At 36.5% G+C, this 18,898-nt stretch overlaps 4 protein-coding genes across 4 annotated transcripts; 2 read left to right on the forward strand and 2 right to left on the reverse strand.

The window, feature by feature from the left end:
• Positions 1–655: 655 nt before the first annotated feature.
• Positions 656–2,432, reverse strand: LOC145895674 (tyrosine protein-kinase src-1-like). Its single transcript, XM_082984469.1, has 5 exons — positions 2,376–2,432; positions 2,044–2,234; positions 1,489–1,593; positions 981–1,122; positions 656–772 (listed from the first exon to the last, which is right to left on the reverse strand). The coding sequence occupies exons 1-5, from the start codon at positions 2,430–2,432 to the stop codon at positions 656–658; spliced, it is 612 nt and encodes a 203-aa protein (XP_082840595.1).
• Positions 2,433–9,823: 7,391 nt separating this feature from the next.
• On the reverse strand, positions 9,824–11,792 carry LOC145895170 (glutathione S-transferase 1-like). Its single transcript, XM_082983941.1, has 4 exons — positions 11,565–11,792; positions 11,306–11,450; positions 10,997–11,132; positions 9,824–10,145 (listed from the first exon to the last, which is right to left on the reverse strand). Exons 1-4 carry the CDS (start codon positions 11,762–11,764, stop codon positions 9,961–9,963), a joined length of 666 nt encoding a protein of 221 aa, XP_082840067.1. The 5' UTR covers positions 11,765–11,792; the 3' UTR covers positions 9,824–9,960.
• A 2,348-nt stretch (positions 11,793–14,140) lies between these two features.
• LOC145896075 (mitogen-activated protein kinase 14-like) lies at positions 14,141–16,038 on the forward strand. Its single transcript, XM_082984901.1, has one exon. The coding sequence runs from the start codon at positions 14,291–14,293 to the stop codon at positions 15,386–15,388; it is 1,098 nt and encodes a 365-aa protein (XP_082841027.1). The 5' UTR covers positions 14,141–14,290; the 3' UTR covers positions 15,389–16,038.
• Positions 16,038–17,708, forward strand: LOC145896076 (histone deacetylase complex subunit SAP18-like). The gene is made up of 3 exons (XM_082984902.1): positions 16,038–16,260; positions 16,794–16,913; positions 17,361–17,708. Exons 1-3 carry the CDS (start codon positions 16,049–16,051, stop codon positions 17,509–17,511), a joined length of 483 nt encoding a protein of 160 aa, XP_082841028.1. The 5' UTR covers positions 16,038–16,048; the 3' UTR covers positions 17,512–17,708.
• Positions 17,709–18,898: the final 1,190 nt, after the last annotated feature.

The following is an 18,898-nucleotide window of genomic DNA, read 5'->3' on the forward strand; positions in this document are numbered from 1 at the left end:
CACCAAGTAAGAGCTAATTACGGAAAGGTCCTCGCGTACCACCTGGAATGCAGTCGCATACCACGAGTGGTAAACGAACCACCGGTTGGGAAACACTGACTTAAGCTATAAGAGAAAATTTGTCACCAGGGGCGCCCCAATCGCCCATTCAGTCTCCAGCGCCTCCATACGATTGCAAACGTATATAGGGGGGCGCTGACGCCCACTTTGAGAACCACTGGCAAAGGTCGTTAAACACCAAAAGTTACTAGCTAAAACCCAACACTGAGTGAAGGCCTGGTTTAGCGCTGCATCGCAGAAAGAACTCGGAAGTAAACAATATTTCTGTTTTTCAGAAGCACAAATTTTTTATTGCGTGTTGTAATTATCAAATGCGAATTTTTTTGCACATTGCTTACATCAAGTTTACATGTCTATGTTTTCCAAACCGCAAATAGATATTTTCCAATTGTTTTTAAGAAGTGCTGAAATGACGCCTATGGACACAGTAGTAGACCTAGGTTTTTAAAGATTTTGTATTGTGTAGGTAGATGCCGTAGATACCTATTGCACCCTTTCCAAAAAATTTATTTCACCAAATTTTATTGAATGTGTATTCTATATATTAGGCACGGGATTTTTCGGCACTGATCAAGTCTCTATTAAATTGACATAATTATGCAGTATCGATTCTTTGTTTCGAAATAATTCTTGTTCCAATTCTTGGACAATCTCCGAGAAGGTGGGTCTTGAACATCGCTTCCAACTCCAACACTTCATCATCAGAGAATACCTAAACAAAAATCACGTAAAATTTTTGGTCCTTTACTGCATTTTTTAGCCAAAGATTTTTTTGTTGCAATTTACATGGAAAATGTGTTTTTGTGTTATTAAATTTGTGGTGTTCCGTAAATAATGTGTTGGCAATGAAAAATTTCCATGAAACACTTTAAAGATCTCAGTTGGTGTGAGGTGATGGCTGTAGTAGGCCAACTAAGAACGTACATGTGGCAGCTGCAAGTTGGTGGCTGTGACATTCGATGACCAGCTTCAAGATGTTCAAGAAGTACGTCGAAGTGGAGGTTTGGATAAGGTGGACATCCGAACGTTACAATCTCATACATTAGGTTGCCATACGACCAGCTAAACGGGGAAAAAACGGTTGTATTGTTGAAATCGCAAGAGATTTGAAAAACTAAGAGCAAATACAGCAATTGTTTTCACAAAAAATGACAGTAAGGGAATGTCAACGAAACATAGACATGATTTTGTAGTTGGAGGCTGGAAAATATGTAAATATGTAATATGTAATTTTATTGATAATGGTTGTAGAAACAATCGAAACGTTTACATAAAGTTTTCCAGCACTGTATTGGCTATTCTGTTCATATTAAAGATTTACAAAACCGTTAGTTATGTTCCTATGTAATTCTTGTGTCTTACAATTTCAACACAGTCCTAACTGTATTATTACTATACTGGACAACAACCATTTATTATAAAACTTACACGTCACTTTTAGTTGTTATGGAAACTTTTCCGCCCATTAAACGTTCCGGACTCGCCCATCTAAACGGAATACACTTCTCCGTCTGCGATCGAATAACGCCATATCTAAAAAAATGTTCCCTTATTGTAGCTGCACAAACAAAGATGATAGTGTTGGTATTTCTTCCACATGGTTATTAACATGGACTTGATTATGGTCACTCAACTTATATGGTGGTGAGGTTTTAACACTGTTCCATATCCCTAAAGAACGTAATATTGTTCCGAAGAACCTTTCGAAACTTCAACTCCAAAACTTAAATATCTGGTGCTGCACTTTCCATGTAATTGGGAAGTGTTAAAAACTTGTAATGTCAGAAAGCATCCAAATTGTATCAAAGTTGAAGTGACTGTGGCACATTTTTTACACAAGTAACAATTCTACGTACATTTAAAATGCGTCTCAAATACAAATAACCATTTTCCAATGGTGCCGTTTAAAACGGCTTGGTTCCCACTGAACTGAACGACGTTTCTCAAATAATTTACCTCTGTGGCACAAATATATTAACAAACCTGTAAACATCGTTTGCGAGACCGAAGTCGGATATTTTGCAAACTTGATGATCTCCAACCAGTATATTGCGAGCTGCAACATCTCCGTGAATTATCTTTATTTTGGAAAGATACCTGAGACCCTTTGCAACATCGAGCAACATTTTGTAGAAAACCTCGTACTTGAAATTGTCAGGAAACAAATCGTAGTCCTGAACAAACAGAATGGATTAACAAACGCAAATTTCGTATTAAGGAATTTTATTAACAAAAATAAATTTTCTGTCCCAGTCAAAACAGCAGGCCACACACAATCACTTTTTTGCCTAATAGGACGCTTCAATGATAAATACTTCTGAACTACCAAAAAGGGGCGCCCCAATCGCCCATTCAGTCTCCAGCGCCTCCATACGATTGCAAACGTATATAGGGGGGCGCTGACGCCCACTTTGAGAACCACTGGCAAAGGTCGTTAAACACCAAAAGTTACTAGCTAAAACCCAACACTGAGTGAAGGCCTGGTGTAGCGCTGCATCGCAGAAAGAACTCGGAAGTAAACAATATTTCTGTTTTTCAGAAGCACAAATTTTTTATTGCGTGTTGTAATTATCAAATGCGAATTTTTTTGCACATTGCTTACATCAAGTTTACATGTCTATGTTTTCCAAACCGCAAATAGATATTTTCCAATTGTTTTTAAGAAGTGCTGAAATGACGCCTATGGACACAGTAGTAGACCTAGGTTTTTAAAGATTTTGTATTGTGTAGGTAGATGCCGTAGATACCTATTGCACCCTTTCCAAAAAATTTATTTCACCAAATTTTATTGAATGTGTATTCTATATATTAGGCACGGGATTTTTCGGCACTGATCAAGTCTCTATTAAATTGACATAATTATGCAGTATCGATTCTTTGTTTCGAAATAATTCTTGTTCCAATTCTTGGACAATCTCCGAGAAGGTGGGTCTTGAACATCGCTTCCAACTCCAACACTTCATCATCAGAGAATACCTAAACAAAAATCACGTAAAATTTTTGGTCCTTTACTGCATTTTTTAGCCAAAGATTTTTTTGTTGCAATTTACATGGAAAATGTGTTTTTGTGTTATTAAATTTGTGGTGTTCCGTAAATAATGTGTTGGCAATGAAAAATTTCCATGAAACACTTTAAAGATCTCAGTTGGTGTGAGGTGATGGCTGTAGTAGGCCAACTAAGAACGTACATGTGGCAGCTGCAAGTTGGTGGCTGTGACATTCGATGACCAGCTTCAAGATGTTCAAGAAGTACGTCGAAGTGGAGGTTTGGATAAGGTGGACATCCGAACGTTACAATCTCATACATTAGGTTGCCATACGACCAGCTAAACGGGGAAAAAACGGTTGTATTGTTGAAATCGCAAGAGATTTGAAAAACTAAGAGCAAATACAGCAATTGTTTTCACAAAAAATGACAGTAAGGGAATGTCAACGAAACATAGACATGATTTTGTAGTTGGAGGCTGGAAAATATGTAAATATGTAATATGTAATTTTATTGATAATGGTTGTAGAAACAATCGAAACGTTTACATAAAGTTTTCCAGCACTGTATTGGCTATTCTGTTCATATTAAAGATTTACAAAACCGTTAGTTATGTTCCTATGTAATTCTTGTGTCTTACAATTTCAACACAGTCCTAACTGTATTATTACTATACTGGACAACAACCATTTATTATAAAACTTACACGTCACTTTTAGTTGTTATGGAAACTTTTCCGCCCATTAAACGTTCCGGACTCGCCCATCTAAACGGAATACACTTCTCCGTCTGCGATCGAATAACGCCATATCTAAAAAAATGTTCCCTTATTGTAGCTGCACAAACAAAGATGATAGTGTTGGTATTTCTTCCACATGGTTATTAACATGGACTTGATTATGGTCACTCAACTTATATGGTGGTGAGGTTTTAACACTGTTCCATATCCCTAAAGAACGTAATATTGTTCCGAAGAACCTTTCGAAACTTCAACTCCAAAACTTAAATATCTGGTGCTGCACTTTCCATGTAATTGGGAAGTGTTAAAAACTTGTAATGTCAGAAAGCATCCAAATTGTATCAAAGTTGAAGTGACTGTGGCACATTTTTTACACAAGTAACAATTCTACGTACATTTAAAATGCGTCTCAAATACAAATAACCATTTTCCAATGGTGCCGTTTAAAACGGCTTGGTTCCCACTGAACTGAACGACGTTTCTCAAATAATTTACCTCTGTGGCACAAATATATTAACAAACCTGTAAACATCGTTTGCGAGACCGAAGTCGGATATTTTGCAAACTTGATGATCTCCAACCAGTATATTGCGAGCTGCAACATCTCCGTGAATTATCTTTATTTTGGAAAGATACCTGAGACCCTTTGCAACATCGAGCAACATTTTGTAGAAAACCTCGTACTTGAAATTGTCAGGAAACAAATCGTAGTCCTGAACAAACAGAATGGATTAACAAACGCAAATTTCGTATTAAGGAATTTTATTAACAAAAATAAATTTTCTGTCCCAGTCAAAACAGCAGGCCACACACAATCACTTTTTTGCCTAATAGGACGCTTCAATGATAAATACTTCTGAACTACCAAAAACATATTGTGCGCGCGGTAAAATTTTAAACCGCTGGTGGTTCTCAAACTGGGTTTCAGGGGGTAAGCACGCAAATTGTCACGTCTGTAACTAGGAGAAATTTGGTACAATGTGCAAGATATGTGTTGCCTGGTTTGGATAAAATATCAAAGTGACTATTCAAGAATTCTCAAAAACTCAAAAAAATATTTTCGCAATAGGAAGGTCTTATTATATACGCAAAAGAGCCAAGAAGGTTTTGTTCATTACATGTTTTATATGCAACTCATAATTATTTACCTGCACACACTCTGAAAGATAGGTCAACAAATCACCGTGCTTTAAATATTCCGTGATCAACATCAAAGGTCTTGTGGTTGTGCAGCACCCAATAACCTTCACTATATTATCGTGGTGTCCTACGTTGATCATAAACGAAATCTCAGAAAGAAATGCACGACGTCCTTCATCGTTTCGAAACATTTCTGTTTTTTAAAAGAACTCTTTTAATGTAATTTTAAAAAGTGCAATATATATATACAATTAAACTTTGTTATCATGGTTACGTATTTGTAAAAAAGGCATTTCCTACTGATTTGCAATTGGCTTAATTTTATCCGCTTCATGCCCTATATATATAACGTCTCTCTTTCCATGTGACTACAAAAGTTAGTTTAAGTACAACTAAACACAATAATATGTCGTTCATGCACTTCGTACCGTTCAACATTTTCACAGCAACTTTCGTCTCGGTATTTTCTGACATGTATCCTTCGTACACAGTTCCATGGTTCCCATGTCCAAGTTGTCTAACAAGAGAAATTGTTCCCTTGGCAATTTCCCAACGATCGCCGAAAGTAGGAATACAGTGATCCTGTAAGGTTTGTTTCAACTAAATTACTACAGAACTACAAAGTAAAGATTTGCAAGACACGAAAAATAAAATACTTTTGTATGTAATTTGCTTAACGTTGTTGTTAAGCGAAGTGCTTTTTTGCGCGCGGCTGTGGCGGTTTTATGCTTGTACAGTTTGTGGCCAATCAACGCGGCAAACAGGATAAACGCAAAAGAACCAACAGAAACAGAAAACGGACCAATAAAAAACGTACATCCATTCCCATCTTTCAATCTGCACAAAAGTTTCTGATTAGTGGAAGTTTGGATTAATTTTTACAAAAAAATATGGCCTGCAGAAAATGACATATTAAATTTCCTTTTTAATTGTATTGAGATTATTTTTATTACCCTTCACCGGTGAAGAGGAAACGACAGGTACAGTTGGCTCCGACATGTGGGGCTTTACGATCCGTGCAGTAAGCACTTTCATCACATGGATTCCTTTCCATGCTACATGAATTTATGTCCATGCAGCCAATGGGTATCTCGGTACCTATGTATAAATGTTTTGTTGTACAACATTTGACCTGATTATAACCGGATTGTCTTTTTCTAATGCATTTTAACGCAGACTAAAAAAATGTCAATGACTCTTGAATAAGAAACTGATATTGCCGATGCTGCCGAACTTGATTTTACACTGATTTCATTGTAAAGAAACTAGTTGACATCAATCTAAAGCATTTTGTTTTAAACTACTAAACTTGGCATTTCGTAATTTTGTCATATGATTCATCACTATCGATGGACTTTGATCTGTAACGATTTATCGAGTTCATATTCTAGTTTTGTTGTTATCTTACCCATGGTCTTGTTTGTGTTTATGCCGCTGCCTTCATATCCACTTTGACACACGCAGCCAGTGCTGATCTCAGATGTAAATTTTTCGCAGTTGGCATTTTTGCTGCAGTATTTAAATTGTGGTTCGCAGTGAACATCTGCATCAGAATAACGTGACTATGTAACTCCAGAATAAAATTTTTACGTTTCGCATGGTTTACCTGGTTTCCAAACGACAACCGTTACAATACATTCCCCTTCAGCGCATTGGTAATTGTTGTAAACCGCCCGAATGACTAATAAGTATTGTTCTTCCCTCATTAGCATTCCAGACGTTGAAATAGTTTGCTTGTATGCGACATGTTTTCCCAAGATGTATGGGTGATTTTTGTCAAACATGACGTCAAAAATAGGCTTAAAAACAAATATTTATTGACAAATTTGGAAAATTATACATTTACGTATGTCATAATTTGAGTATAGTGGTAAAGTAAATTAACATTTAATCAGCAGTTTAACAGATTAATAAGGTCGTAAATCTACATATGATCACTAAACTTACAGTTTCATTTGTCGGATCTGCCGGTTCCCCGTATAGAGCATATGAAACTGCCTTTGATTTGGACAAAAAAGAAAGTAGACTTTCCACAACTATGAACTTGACAAGCCCATGCGTATGGATCGGGCTTATCCATGAAAGTTCAACCAATGAAGTTCTTCTTTGCATGTCGATCTCTGTGGTTTTCAATGTGACATTGTGCACGAGTCTGTCCGTGATACCCAAGTCTATAATGGAGAATGAAACACGATGTTTTTAGTGTTTGTCACGAATGTTGCATATCAGCAGCAACTTTTCATGAATGTTTCTGAGATTTATTCATACTTGCAGATACAAAAGCCAAAAAAACATTAGTTGTGCCTATTTCTGAGAAACGTGTTTAGGTTATTATTAATTTGTGTAACTTGTTTTTTATCGATTTGATTTGGTTTCGATAGAACTCTTGCAGAAATATTACGCAAAATCTTGGATTGAATGTTTTTGAACGAGTGGAGACCTAATGCAGATTAATGTGTATTTTGGACTCCGTAGTTTTACTTCATGAACCGATAACGCACTCACCCCCTTCGAATTGTTATGAAGACGAATAAAAAATATGACAAATTTTGAAAGATAAATCTGCCAATACGTATAACGATAGGCGTTATACATTATGGTATGTGCAAAATGAAACTCCGATAAAGAAGTTTTGCTATATGTAAACGAATTCGTCTTTTAAAAAATAAACATTTATATATTTTAGGAGTAAGCTTACAACGGCCCAACAGCGTAGACATGACGCACCAATGAGTCGCGACGCTTCATTAGGGAAGTTTTGTTATGACCTATAGGTGGATAACATCCCTGTATGTAAGAGTATTGACATTCTCCATTAGTCTTCTAAAAATAGGAAACAGTCCAGTGTCGAAAAAGGAGTGACAATATATCAAGCCCTTAACAAGAAAAATGCATCAAGGATTCATCAGCAAAATTTTTAAACGTGTCACCTTATAAACGCCCTATCTCGTTTTTTTCTGTGAAATTGCGCTGTAACCAACTAGCGTCGAACACACGCAAATTACCCCACAGTAAATGTACGAAATATAAAGTTATGAAAACTACCTCACAAGCTATTTACTTACTGAGGCATAATGTAGCTGCTTCAAAGTATGGGAGGAAGCTATCCATTAACATACCAATGCAGTTGTATTGCGCCCTGACAATTCTGGTTTGTGTGTTGCCAGTGCAGTTCCTAAACAATGTTTTTGCATTTATCAAACGACAACTAAGTGTGAAACTTACCTTCGGTATGTGGCAGTGAAAAAAGTAAATTCCTGTTCAAACTGTATTTCAAACACAACGCTTTCCATTGTCTGAAAATTAATACAACAATATGCATCATCGGGCGGGGTTACTATTTCTTTGGTTTTATTTTTCTGAATGATGAAAATGGTTGCCATACAAAATGGACTTTAAAGTTGCAGTTTAATATATAAATAATTTTTTTATTTGAAAAAGCGAGTTACTATTCCACAACCAACCAATACGCTTGACATATAACCACTACTGTGAGTCACTTGCGCATCATTGAACATTCCACTCAACATAAAGTAATGTTTTTGACCATTGGTGCCAGTCTACATCAGTAACTACCCTACCTAACTTTGAACTTGTTTACAACTTACAGCTTGAATTGCAGTAAAACCTTGTTCAATGTAGAAGTGGCACAAATTCCCATTTAATGCATCATCGCAATTATTCAATGAAACATCAGGGTCTGTCACAGTTTCGTTTTTTCTGAGAAATAATAAGGAAGAATTTTTTTTTATTTTGGCAAACTCTAAGCAGCAAATATTCAACAGCAATATTCTTATTTCGTTGATCGTATGACGACAAAGTGAACAAATACACATACCTGTGAGAATACGTTTTGTTGTTACGTCCCTGAAGTTTAATCCAAAACCCATCAGGCTTTTCTGAATGAATAAAGCAAGCAGTCGGTCTTTACATTGCGTATACTACCTCGAAAGCGGTTGTGAATTATACTTACCAAAATCTAAGTGGCTCAAAAAAACATGTAAAAGCAATTCTACGGACTTGGTTCCATTTTCATTGGCTTGAAACTCCACTAAATGTTCGGTCGAAATGTTGAGTTTATCGTTGTATTCTATGACAAAATAGGGTACCGATGGTAGCTTCTATAATATTGCTGATAGTAGCTACTTTTAAAAAAAAGATTTGAATACATTCATTTACTCTTTTGGATACACAAAAATAGTATCTTTGTTTTTGTCCCCAGTTAAAAAGGTCATTGTATAGATGCAATAAAACCAACCTTTGCATGCTGTTCCTTCCGCTAATTCATACAAACAAGTAATTATCGTTAATGCAAGGAAACAATTCATAATCATATTTTGTAATTTCCTCCAAACAATGCTAAACGCAGACGAACACCTCGCTGCCTTTTGCGATCATCGCTTCAGTCAAACATCCCCAGGGCAAACTGGCCAGTGGCCTGATTACAGTCTTCCGACAGGATACAAAGCCACGAAAATGGGTGTCGCAAGATTATCTATAATGCTTACAGTAGTATTTTTTACGAAGTATCTAGGGATATTCATTTTAGGTCGAAACAGTGGCCATCTATATGTTCAGCTTACACAATTGATATTTATTTTGTTTAGAAAATGCACAAAATTATTGGCCATACATAGTACGCAGACATAACATCTTTTTTAAAATAGGGTTGTTGATTTTTTCTTCGGTAACATTTACTTCAGAAATGAGACGGAAACACCTGAACGGAAATAAAAATTTTAAAATCAAAGTTTGACGAGACGCTTTCTAGTACAACTTGTTAAAAAAACATTATGTACCTTTCATGTTTCCGTTTTTGGTCGCTGTTCTCGTAGGTTGAATGGATTTTTCAAACTTATTTATGTTTTTTATGCATATTGTATTATTGTTTTGGCAGAAGCGATAATGCATGATAGGGCATGAAATCGGTTAACAAATCACAAAGGGAGAACACAAGCAAGCGATGACCAACATGTTAATTAATAATACAATGTCTATTTGCGCCAGCAAGTATTTTTCAATTGGCTTTTGCTTTTTATTCATATTGCTTTATATTTTTAAGGAAAACATCTTGTCCGGCTTTCATTCCATCCTTATTGCATTCTTCGAAGTACGGAAGTTTTTTCATTCGTACAATCCAATCGTGTAGTTTTGGAAATTGGTCGTACCCAGTGTAAGCACAGAAATCCATACATAAAACAGTTGTTATTCCGAAGAAATCTGTTTCATAGCGGTATTGATTACACTATATTTGTTTAAACATTAGGTACGTGTAAATTTCTTCATTATGTATGTTGTCGTCGAGTTATGTCAGAAAAAAACTAAGTGATTTGTCGTGATGATATCGTGTTTTTGTCATATGTATATGTGTAAATATATATAATTCGCCGTAAAAACGTTAAAAATACAAGCAACTCTGGCAAAACCATTTTCGTTGTGCATAAAAGAGAGTTGGTTTTATACAAAAGCTATATGATAGCAAAACAACCATAAAAAGAAAACATCGAGCTGTAAGTTCTCATGAGTGCAGCTAGTGACTGTGCGCTATGTGCTACATTTTACTCAACGTCGAACAATTAGGGCATACAGTGGCCGAACAAAATTGTTTGAAATCTGTTAACTATACTTCAAGAAAGGCTTAAAGTTTTTCACAAAAATATAAAAAATAACTTCCTTCATAGCTGAAACCCCTTTGGTGACGAAAACTAATGATTTACAATCCAAACACCCCCTTGGAACAAAAGTTGCACCCATGCTGGTTGATATTACGTGGCTTACGCCTTAGGGCGTGTCTGACACGTGCTTTCGAGTTACCAATGCCAAAAGTACGCTGGATGGGTTCGTTACGGCAAAACAATTCTAGCCGGTACGTTGATCCGGTAGGAATTCAATGGCTGCTGTGTCCCAAAAAATCATGGGAAACTTCAATGTAGTAAATTCATTCGTATATTTTAGTAATATCACCTAGTATACGAAATAGAATTTTTTCCCGTATAAATTCAATCGGTCAAACAAGATTTTTTTTTTACTTTTAACCTTGATCAACAAAAATGTATTTCGGCATAACTCACCGGCGATTGTGAGGTGATTTCCTGCCAAATAATCCCCCTTTTCTAGAAAACTATTCATAATTTGAAGTGCTTCCTCGACTTTCGGGAGTTTCTCCTTACGCATGTTGTGTGCGTAGAAAAAAGTGTCATGCAAGTTCTGCAAAAGATTATCTTTAACCATAACGTACTCTTTAAAATATCTCTGCAATTGCAAACTGTCTTTTTTAGTTTAATATCAAAATTTGTTTATCAATGCAATTGCAAATGTCACAAGAATTTGTTTATTTTTTACCATAAATACTTGTACATCTCCTTCCTTATTATTTTTACCAAGTAGTTGTAGATTATATTGTAAACCCAGTCAACTCTGGACAGCATCATGTCTACGACCGCCCTTTCATGTACTTCTGATGGATACAACCTTTTTTTGTCGTCTGTTGCGTATTTGTTGCAAAGGTATGCAGAAATTGCACGACTGAAAGTTCAAGCAAGTAAAAATATTTTTTCTTTTGCAACAATGTCAATCAAACAATAAAAAAAATTAACAACATAATCATCGACAGTTCAAGTATCACTTTTACACAATTACCTTTCAGCAAGATTAAAATCTCCATCAAGAATAACCGGAACCAAACCGAATGGATTCATCTTCATAAAGTCAGGTTTCTTTTGATCCAGAGCAAGCAAGTTTATTTCTTCAACGTCATGTCCAAGGTCAAGTGCTTTAAAGGTCATGTAAACAGCGCGGGAAGGTGGGCTGGCGCTACTGTGATAAAACTTTATTGGCATTGTACCTTATGTTCGGTGACGTTAGGTTAAAACTGAGAATATTGAAGTAGCGTCACAAAATGCTCGCCTACACAACTTTAGGCATACGTTTAAAGCACAGACACGAAAATACACTGGCTGCACATTCGTGGGCTTGTGTGGCCAACTAGCTGTCAGAGAGCCCTGCCAGGTTTAACACCACCACAGGTTCTATTTAGTTGCGGTCTTTTCACAATTGTAAACTTACACAATTTAACTGCAAGAAATGCTGGTTACAAAGTTTGAGTTCAATGAATGATCTGTATTCTAGGCGGAAGTTGCCTAAGTTGTACGCAGTGATAGCTTTATTGCCACGTGTTTTACTCAGTTCAATACTTGAAATAAACCCACAAAACAGTCATTGATCCTTGCCCGAGACCTTCAAACTGTACAGCACAATAAACGATCTTTACCGTCTAATTCGAAAATACAGCAGCAGATAAGAGTTCGTAATTGAAATGTCCCCATACAAGCATAAACCTGCATATAATGTCGTTTATTACAAGATTACAGTCAACTACGCCAAACTGCACAAGAGCTACTGCATCGTGTATCACAACATTCCAGCCAAGTGCGCGAAACCGCAATCTGGCTCGCACAAGCGCCATAGACATGACGGATTAATCTTGCAAAACACACGTGACCGCAAGCGATAAAATATTTGCCCATTCTTGGGGCTGTGTTTAAGTAAGTAATTAATAATTAACCTTTCGCTCCGAAGACGTTTTTAAATTTTGTTTTTAATGTAAAGCACAAAAGAACTTTTACCACGAGCATCTACTTGCCATTTACTTCAAAATATGTGTCATGCTTGATACCCAATACTTGCTTACATTTGGTCATCATTGTTTGACCTGTAATCTCGTGTTATATATATACAACTAGATGAGGTAGCCCAGAATACACTTTTGCTTTACAAAGGTTTCCATTGTTTGAACCCTCTTTCCACACAGACACGACTAGATTTCTACAACTCTTTATTTGCCCCAGTAAAGCGATTATGCACAATTAGGAACATAACTGACTGGTTTTGTAAATCTTCAGTACAAACAAAATACCCAATGCAATAGTCGAGAATTTCACGACACTTCTGCGCCACTATTTCTGTTTCATGCTTAATGTGTTTTTAGCGTTTTTTTGCTGTTTATTGTGTACTATTGCGCTTTGCGTCGCTTATTTTTCCGCCTCTGGTAGTGTGTGGAACATGACGTCACCACCCGCGCGAGCTTTATCTGTGACGTCAGTCAGGTCAGGTCCATATAATGATGGAGTTACACCAACCGCGTCATTCAAACTGATGATGGCATTTTAGTTCTTGTCGAAACCTTTTTTGTACATAAAAACATGTTAACAACGGTATGAGCCAGTCTTTTTATTCTTAGAATTATGAGCAAATCCGTTGATAGTGTTCCTATACCTATATATTTTTTTCAAATTGTATAGCCTAAAGCGCCGTCTATAAGAGGGCGCTATTGCATAAATGTATGGCAGTTACAACAGTAGCCTACGTACAATTGGCTAATGATATTAAATTACATATTGTTAGGGCCAATCATTTTTCACCTATAAACGCTTCTTTTAACCCAAAATATGACCCAACAACAACGTAATGATCCACCATTAGACTTTGGTCATCGGCCTCGTGGAACACTGGGCAGCATAAAAAGTTTGTGCGGCACAAAGAACAACATTGGTATGGTGACGTTAGTAGCTCCAAAAGTGATTTTGGGTGTGGTGAGTGGTAGTCTACTAGTTATTCCAAATGTTTAACATCGCTTGCGTTTTAAGAATGTAACTTCGCGATACTGCATTTTTTTCTATTTTTGCGCAATAGTTTAAATTACGTTCATTGATGCGTAACATATTTTCTTTGATTTTTTTGCGCTTTCGCAGAAGTGATATTGGTCGCTTCTCAGTCATCATCTCACGCGAATTCGTTTTTGTTTTTCGCACAGTGGCAGTAAGTCTACGCAACAAGGAACAAATCTTGCAAGTTGAAGCCACAAATGTGAGAGGGTTTGTAATTGCGACGAGGCGGTCGTTTTTTAAGTAAATACTTTCGAATGCGTGGAAGCAAGTTCCCAAATATATTTAACTCATAGTTTAGTTTCTAATGGTGGTTCTCATCAAATAGTCATGCTAAATTTATAAGGTTGCGCAGCTTTTAATGCAAACACCAAGTCTAAAAAGAACTTGAGGGTAGTAGCATAAGATTAAGATATCATCATCGTATCACATATTAAATCCGATAGTCTAACTGTTCTAAACCTCTGTTATTTTGAAATATTTTGGCTTTTTGTGTTCGTCAAACGTTACCGACCGGCCTCTAAACTAGTCAATTACTTTTTTAATAGGTGAAAAACTTGACTTTTACTGTATTTTTGTAAAGATATAGTGAAACAAAACGTTGTCATTGTCTACATCATTTCAAAATTTTTGTATTGAAATTGATTGTCAGAAGATCTGAAGTGAATCTGTGGTGGATTCAGATTGAAAGACATCAAGGCAATGGCAACTGCAGTAGAACCGACTGGGGGCAAACCCACCTTTAACCATTATGAACTGAATAAAACTGATTGGGATGTACCATCTAAATATGTTGATCTAATTCCAATTGGATGTGGTGCCTATGGTTCTGTGTGCTCTGCATACAATGATGAATTAAAAATTCGAATGGCTGTAAAAAAGCTTGCCAGACCATTTCAATCAGTCACCCATGCAAAGCGCACATACAGAGAACTTCGTCTTCTTAAACATATGCATCATGAAAATGTGATAGGCTTGCTGGATGTTTTTACCCCAGCAAGCTCACTTGGCAACTTTAGTGACATGTATTTGGTGACACACTTGATGGGTGCTGATTTAAATCAAATCATTAAGTCACAAAAACTTACTGATGACCATGTGCAGTTTCTCATTTATCAGGTTCTTCGTGGATTAAAATACATTCACTCAGCCGGCATTATTCACAGAGATTTGAAGCCAAGCAATATTGCTGTAAATGAAGATTGTGAGTTAAAAATTCTTGACTTTGGTTTGGCTCGATTGACAGATGACCAGATGACAGGGTATGTGGCTACTAGATGGTATCGCGCCCCTGAAATTATGTTAAACTGGATGCACTACAATCAAACAGTGGATATATGGTCTGTGGGTTGTATTATGGCTGAACTGTTGACTGGCCAGACCTTGTTTCCAGGGTCCGACCACATTGATCAACTCAAATCCATCATGAATCTTTGTGGTACACCACGTGATGATTTATTGGATAAAATTATTTCCCAGTCTGCACGCCACTTTATCAAAACCCTCCCAATCATCCCAAAGAAGGATTTTATTAATGTTTTTGTTGGAGCCAATCCCAAGGCAGTTGATCTTCTGGAAAAAATGTTAGTCCTTGATACTGATGTGAGACTTACTGCAGAGCAGGCTCTTGCACACCCTTACCTGGAAAAGTTTCATGACCCAGAAGATGAACCGAATGCACCACTGTATGACAAATCATATGAAGATGCTGAGTTGACCATTGAGGAATGGAAACAGCTGGCCTATGAAGAGATTATGAACTTTACATTTTCACCAGATTTGATTGCAGACTACCAATAGCTTGTTAACTTTGAAGATGTGTATTTTTGTGTAATTGCTTTGCACGTTGTAATCAAATTTAAAACATTTGCTACATTGCGCCAAATTGTGTAACATATTTTTCATAAGTTCTAATGATGTTTGTTTGGTTTTGTGTTGACATATCAATTGTGTTTTACTCTTTCTGTAAGCTTATTTGAAAGCTTCAGGTGTGCTCTTCTCACCCATTGCCGGACTTTTTAGCAAATCTATGAGAAAATGTGTTTGCTCAAAGACAATTTGGGTTGCGAACTTGTAAAAATGTTGATTTGATTTTTTTTTTGCTTAAGATGTTTTATGTGGTTGATGTGAAAAAGAGATGTGTGCCTTTTATTGTTTGCATTGTTTTGTTTTTTTATTCTGTTTTAAATGCATCAACTTCCAGAACCCATGTTTAAAACACACATCTGGAAATTTAATTGCACTTAGTTATATATTTTTATTAAATTACTCCAACTATCAGATTTCAGGAATGAATACATGTGGTTATCTCCACATAGTAATGTCCTAAATTTGTGATTGTATTAGTTTAAAAATATAGAAGACTACTTTATGAATGATGTAACATTGTTTAAAGTTGTGTGCCTTTCATTGCTGCAGCTCCATTTGTTTTGTTTTTTACATGTGTAAGAGTTAGGAATAATGCCTCAAGCTACCACAGAAGAACGTCTACGCAGTGTTGCACAAGATGCCCCTGTTGTGGCAGAGAAAGTGCCTGCCACTAAACCGGTGGACCGTGAAAAAACATGCCCCTTACTACTGCGAGTATTTGTTTCGGACAATGGAAGACATCATCGACTAGAAGAATTTACACGAGGAAGTGTGCCCAGCAATGAACTTCAAATTTATACATGGTATGTACAGCACTAAATAAGTGATTACATAGATATATCAGGCACGATATAATTATTGTAATGTTGGAAATTACTGACATGTCTAAGTATGCATTTTCCGGTTTTCAAACAAAGGCATAATGTTATGAACTGACCGACAGGGTGTGGAAAATAAACTATTAAAGCATGGTATATATATTTTTACAATAAAGATTTATGTGTACCAATAAAATTATTATCAGTCAGAGTAAGTGTGTTACCACTTTTCAATACTGCGTAATGTAGTATCACCAAATTAGTCTGTGATACAGATATTGCTAAATTATAGAAAAAGCATGGTAACTATTGAACCAGCCCCACAATCCAAATATTTAATTCCTTGTTTAAACCAACATCAGTAGATTATGTACTGGGAACATATAATGCTTTAATTAATGGTATATATGATAAATGAAAAAAATGTCTATTTAGTACTTAATCATTGACAGCTGTTTATTTCTTGATGACAAAGCCTGATGTTTTACAGTGAGTGTAATTTTTGTGTTGATGTTTAGGATGGATGCCACTTTAAAGGAACTGACAAGCTTAGTGAAAGAAGTACGCCCTGATGCAAGGAAAAAAGGCACCACCTTTAAATTTGCCACTGTTTTTCTGGATAGAACTGGTCGCTACAGGTGTTTGGCAGTGAATTACTTCATTTATGCATTTTTAACTTATACTTAATATATGTGCTGAAATCCTACTTCTTTTAGGCGTAAACAACAATTCAGCTAATTTTAACCAAAAGTTTTTATGTTCCATTCCACTGTTACCAGGTTTTGAACCATAGTTTTCATTTACCTTTTACTAGTGACAGTCCTTACGAGTCACTATTGCATGTGCAAATAAAAATTTTCAGTTTTGTTATGGTCTGGTTTCATTTGAGATCATATTTTTTCAAATCTTGCTTAAAATAATTTCCTGAATTGATTTATTCACTTGATTTGTCCAAATTGTTTCTTGGACTTGATTGATATGCAAATTAGTTGCAATATAAGACATCAAAAGCCATTCACATACATTAAATGTGCGCTTATTGCTTATATTATCATTACTTACAAAATTATCATTACTACTTGCAGATTAAAGGATGTTGGACAAACTATGGGTGGAAACAAAGGGCCTGATGATAACTTGACCTTGGCGCAGCAGAAGTTTCAGATTGGCGATTTTATGGATATTGCCATTACATTTCCCAGGGAGCCACCAAGAAGAATGCAAATGTCATATTAAAATGCATTTTAAAATCTTGCATCTGCACCAGACAAAATGCAAGTGCAATATGTCATGACAGAAATGACTCTGCTGCTAATGCCAACACTAGCTTAGTGTTGTTTAACTTTTCCTGAAAACCGAAATACAACAGGAGGAAGTGAATTTTTTACTGATTGAGCATTGATGGTGGTGATGATTTTATAAATAAAACAACAAATTTGTTTGGTTGTATGTGACCAGCCTTATTAGCACAGATATGTAAAATATAAGATGGGGTTCAATCAGTTAATAATTTTCAGAAGCCCCACCAAGCTATGACTTGCTTACCCTAATTTACAATGAACTAAGTCTTGTAGACTGTTTATAATGCAAAGGTTTTAATGCTTTGTGCCCGACAGCCGATGATAGAACTATTTTCCAAGTTTACGTTTTGTTCAGTAGAGTTCTACAAAACCATACATGGACAAACTACAAATCGAATGCTATATTTTTTAAGGCACTCTTTTGTTTTGCGGTAACTGCCTTGGAGTGGTAGTTATTGTAAATAGATTCGTTTGTGAACTGTAACCTACTCTCTCTGTCCGCTTTGTGGTCCAGTCCGCCTGTTCATTTTTGAAAAGTTTTGCCCCGCGAATAGAAAAGTTTTCCTACCCCCGTTTAAATAGCTCCAATTAATTCGAAGGTGCAATCGCAGTGGGCCATGTCGAACTGGCGGAATGGTCGTTTTAGGTTGTTTGTTGCGGCAGTGTGAGGGCCATCCTAATGATATATATCGCACGGTATTAGTCCTAATCGCCACGTGCAGTGGCGATACCAAAGGCGATTATATAGCATTGAGAAATATAACTTTCTATCATTACTTGTACTTTCGCCTCTGTTCCATGTATTTCGCAATTCCTATAATTCCTTCGTTTGCCGTTGCCTGTGTGTTTTTTCAACCGAAATTCGAACCCACGATATACTCTGGCAATGAATACTGAATCCTGATCACGCTTGATACATATAGGTCTGCCGATTTTGGCAACCGCCCGCCATCGTTCTTGTTTTATTTCCTCCTGCATTGTCTTGCCCCCGCTGCGCCATCGTTTTGTCAATTTATAATCTGCAAAGTCGGCATTTCTGATTAGCGGGCAGTCTACCTTGGGGTTTTTTTTTAAATTTTCTAGCGCCCCCTATCAGCGGAGCCAAGAGCACCTGCCGTGCTCTGCTGCCCAACCCCCCAAGTGGCAAGTGGCCAACACTTATCGATCACTGCTTGGCGAGAACCCACATAAAATCTGATGACCAAAGTAAAAGGAGTTGGTTATTTATTTAACGTTTTGTTGCAATATCGTACATGTGAGAACGTGAGAAGTAACACGTCACAGTGTGTAACGCAGATAACAGATTCCACTGTAGACTGTGG

The sequence above is a fragment of the Ascidia mentula genome, chromosome 3 (genome assembly GCF_947561715.1).
Source record: "Ascidia mentula chromosome 3, kaAscMent1.1, whole genome shotgun sequence".
In the NCBI taxonomy this organism is placed as follows: domain Eukaryota; kingdom Metazoa; phylum Chordata; class Ascidiacea; order Phlebobranchia; family Ascidiidae; genus Ascidia; species Ascidia mentula.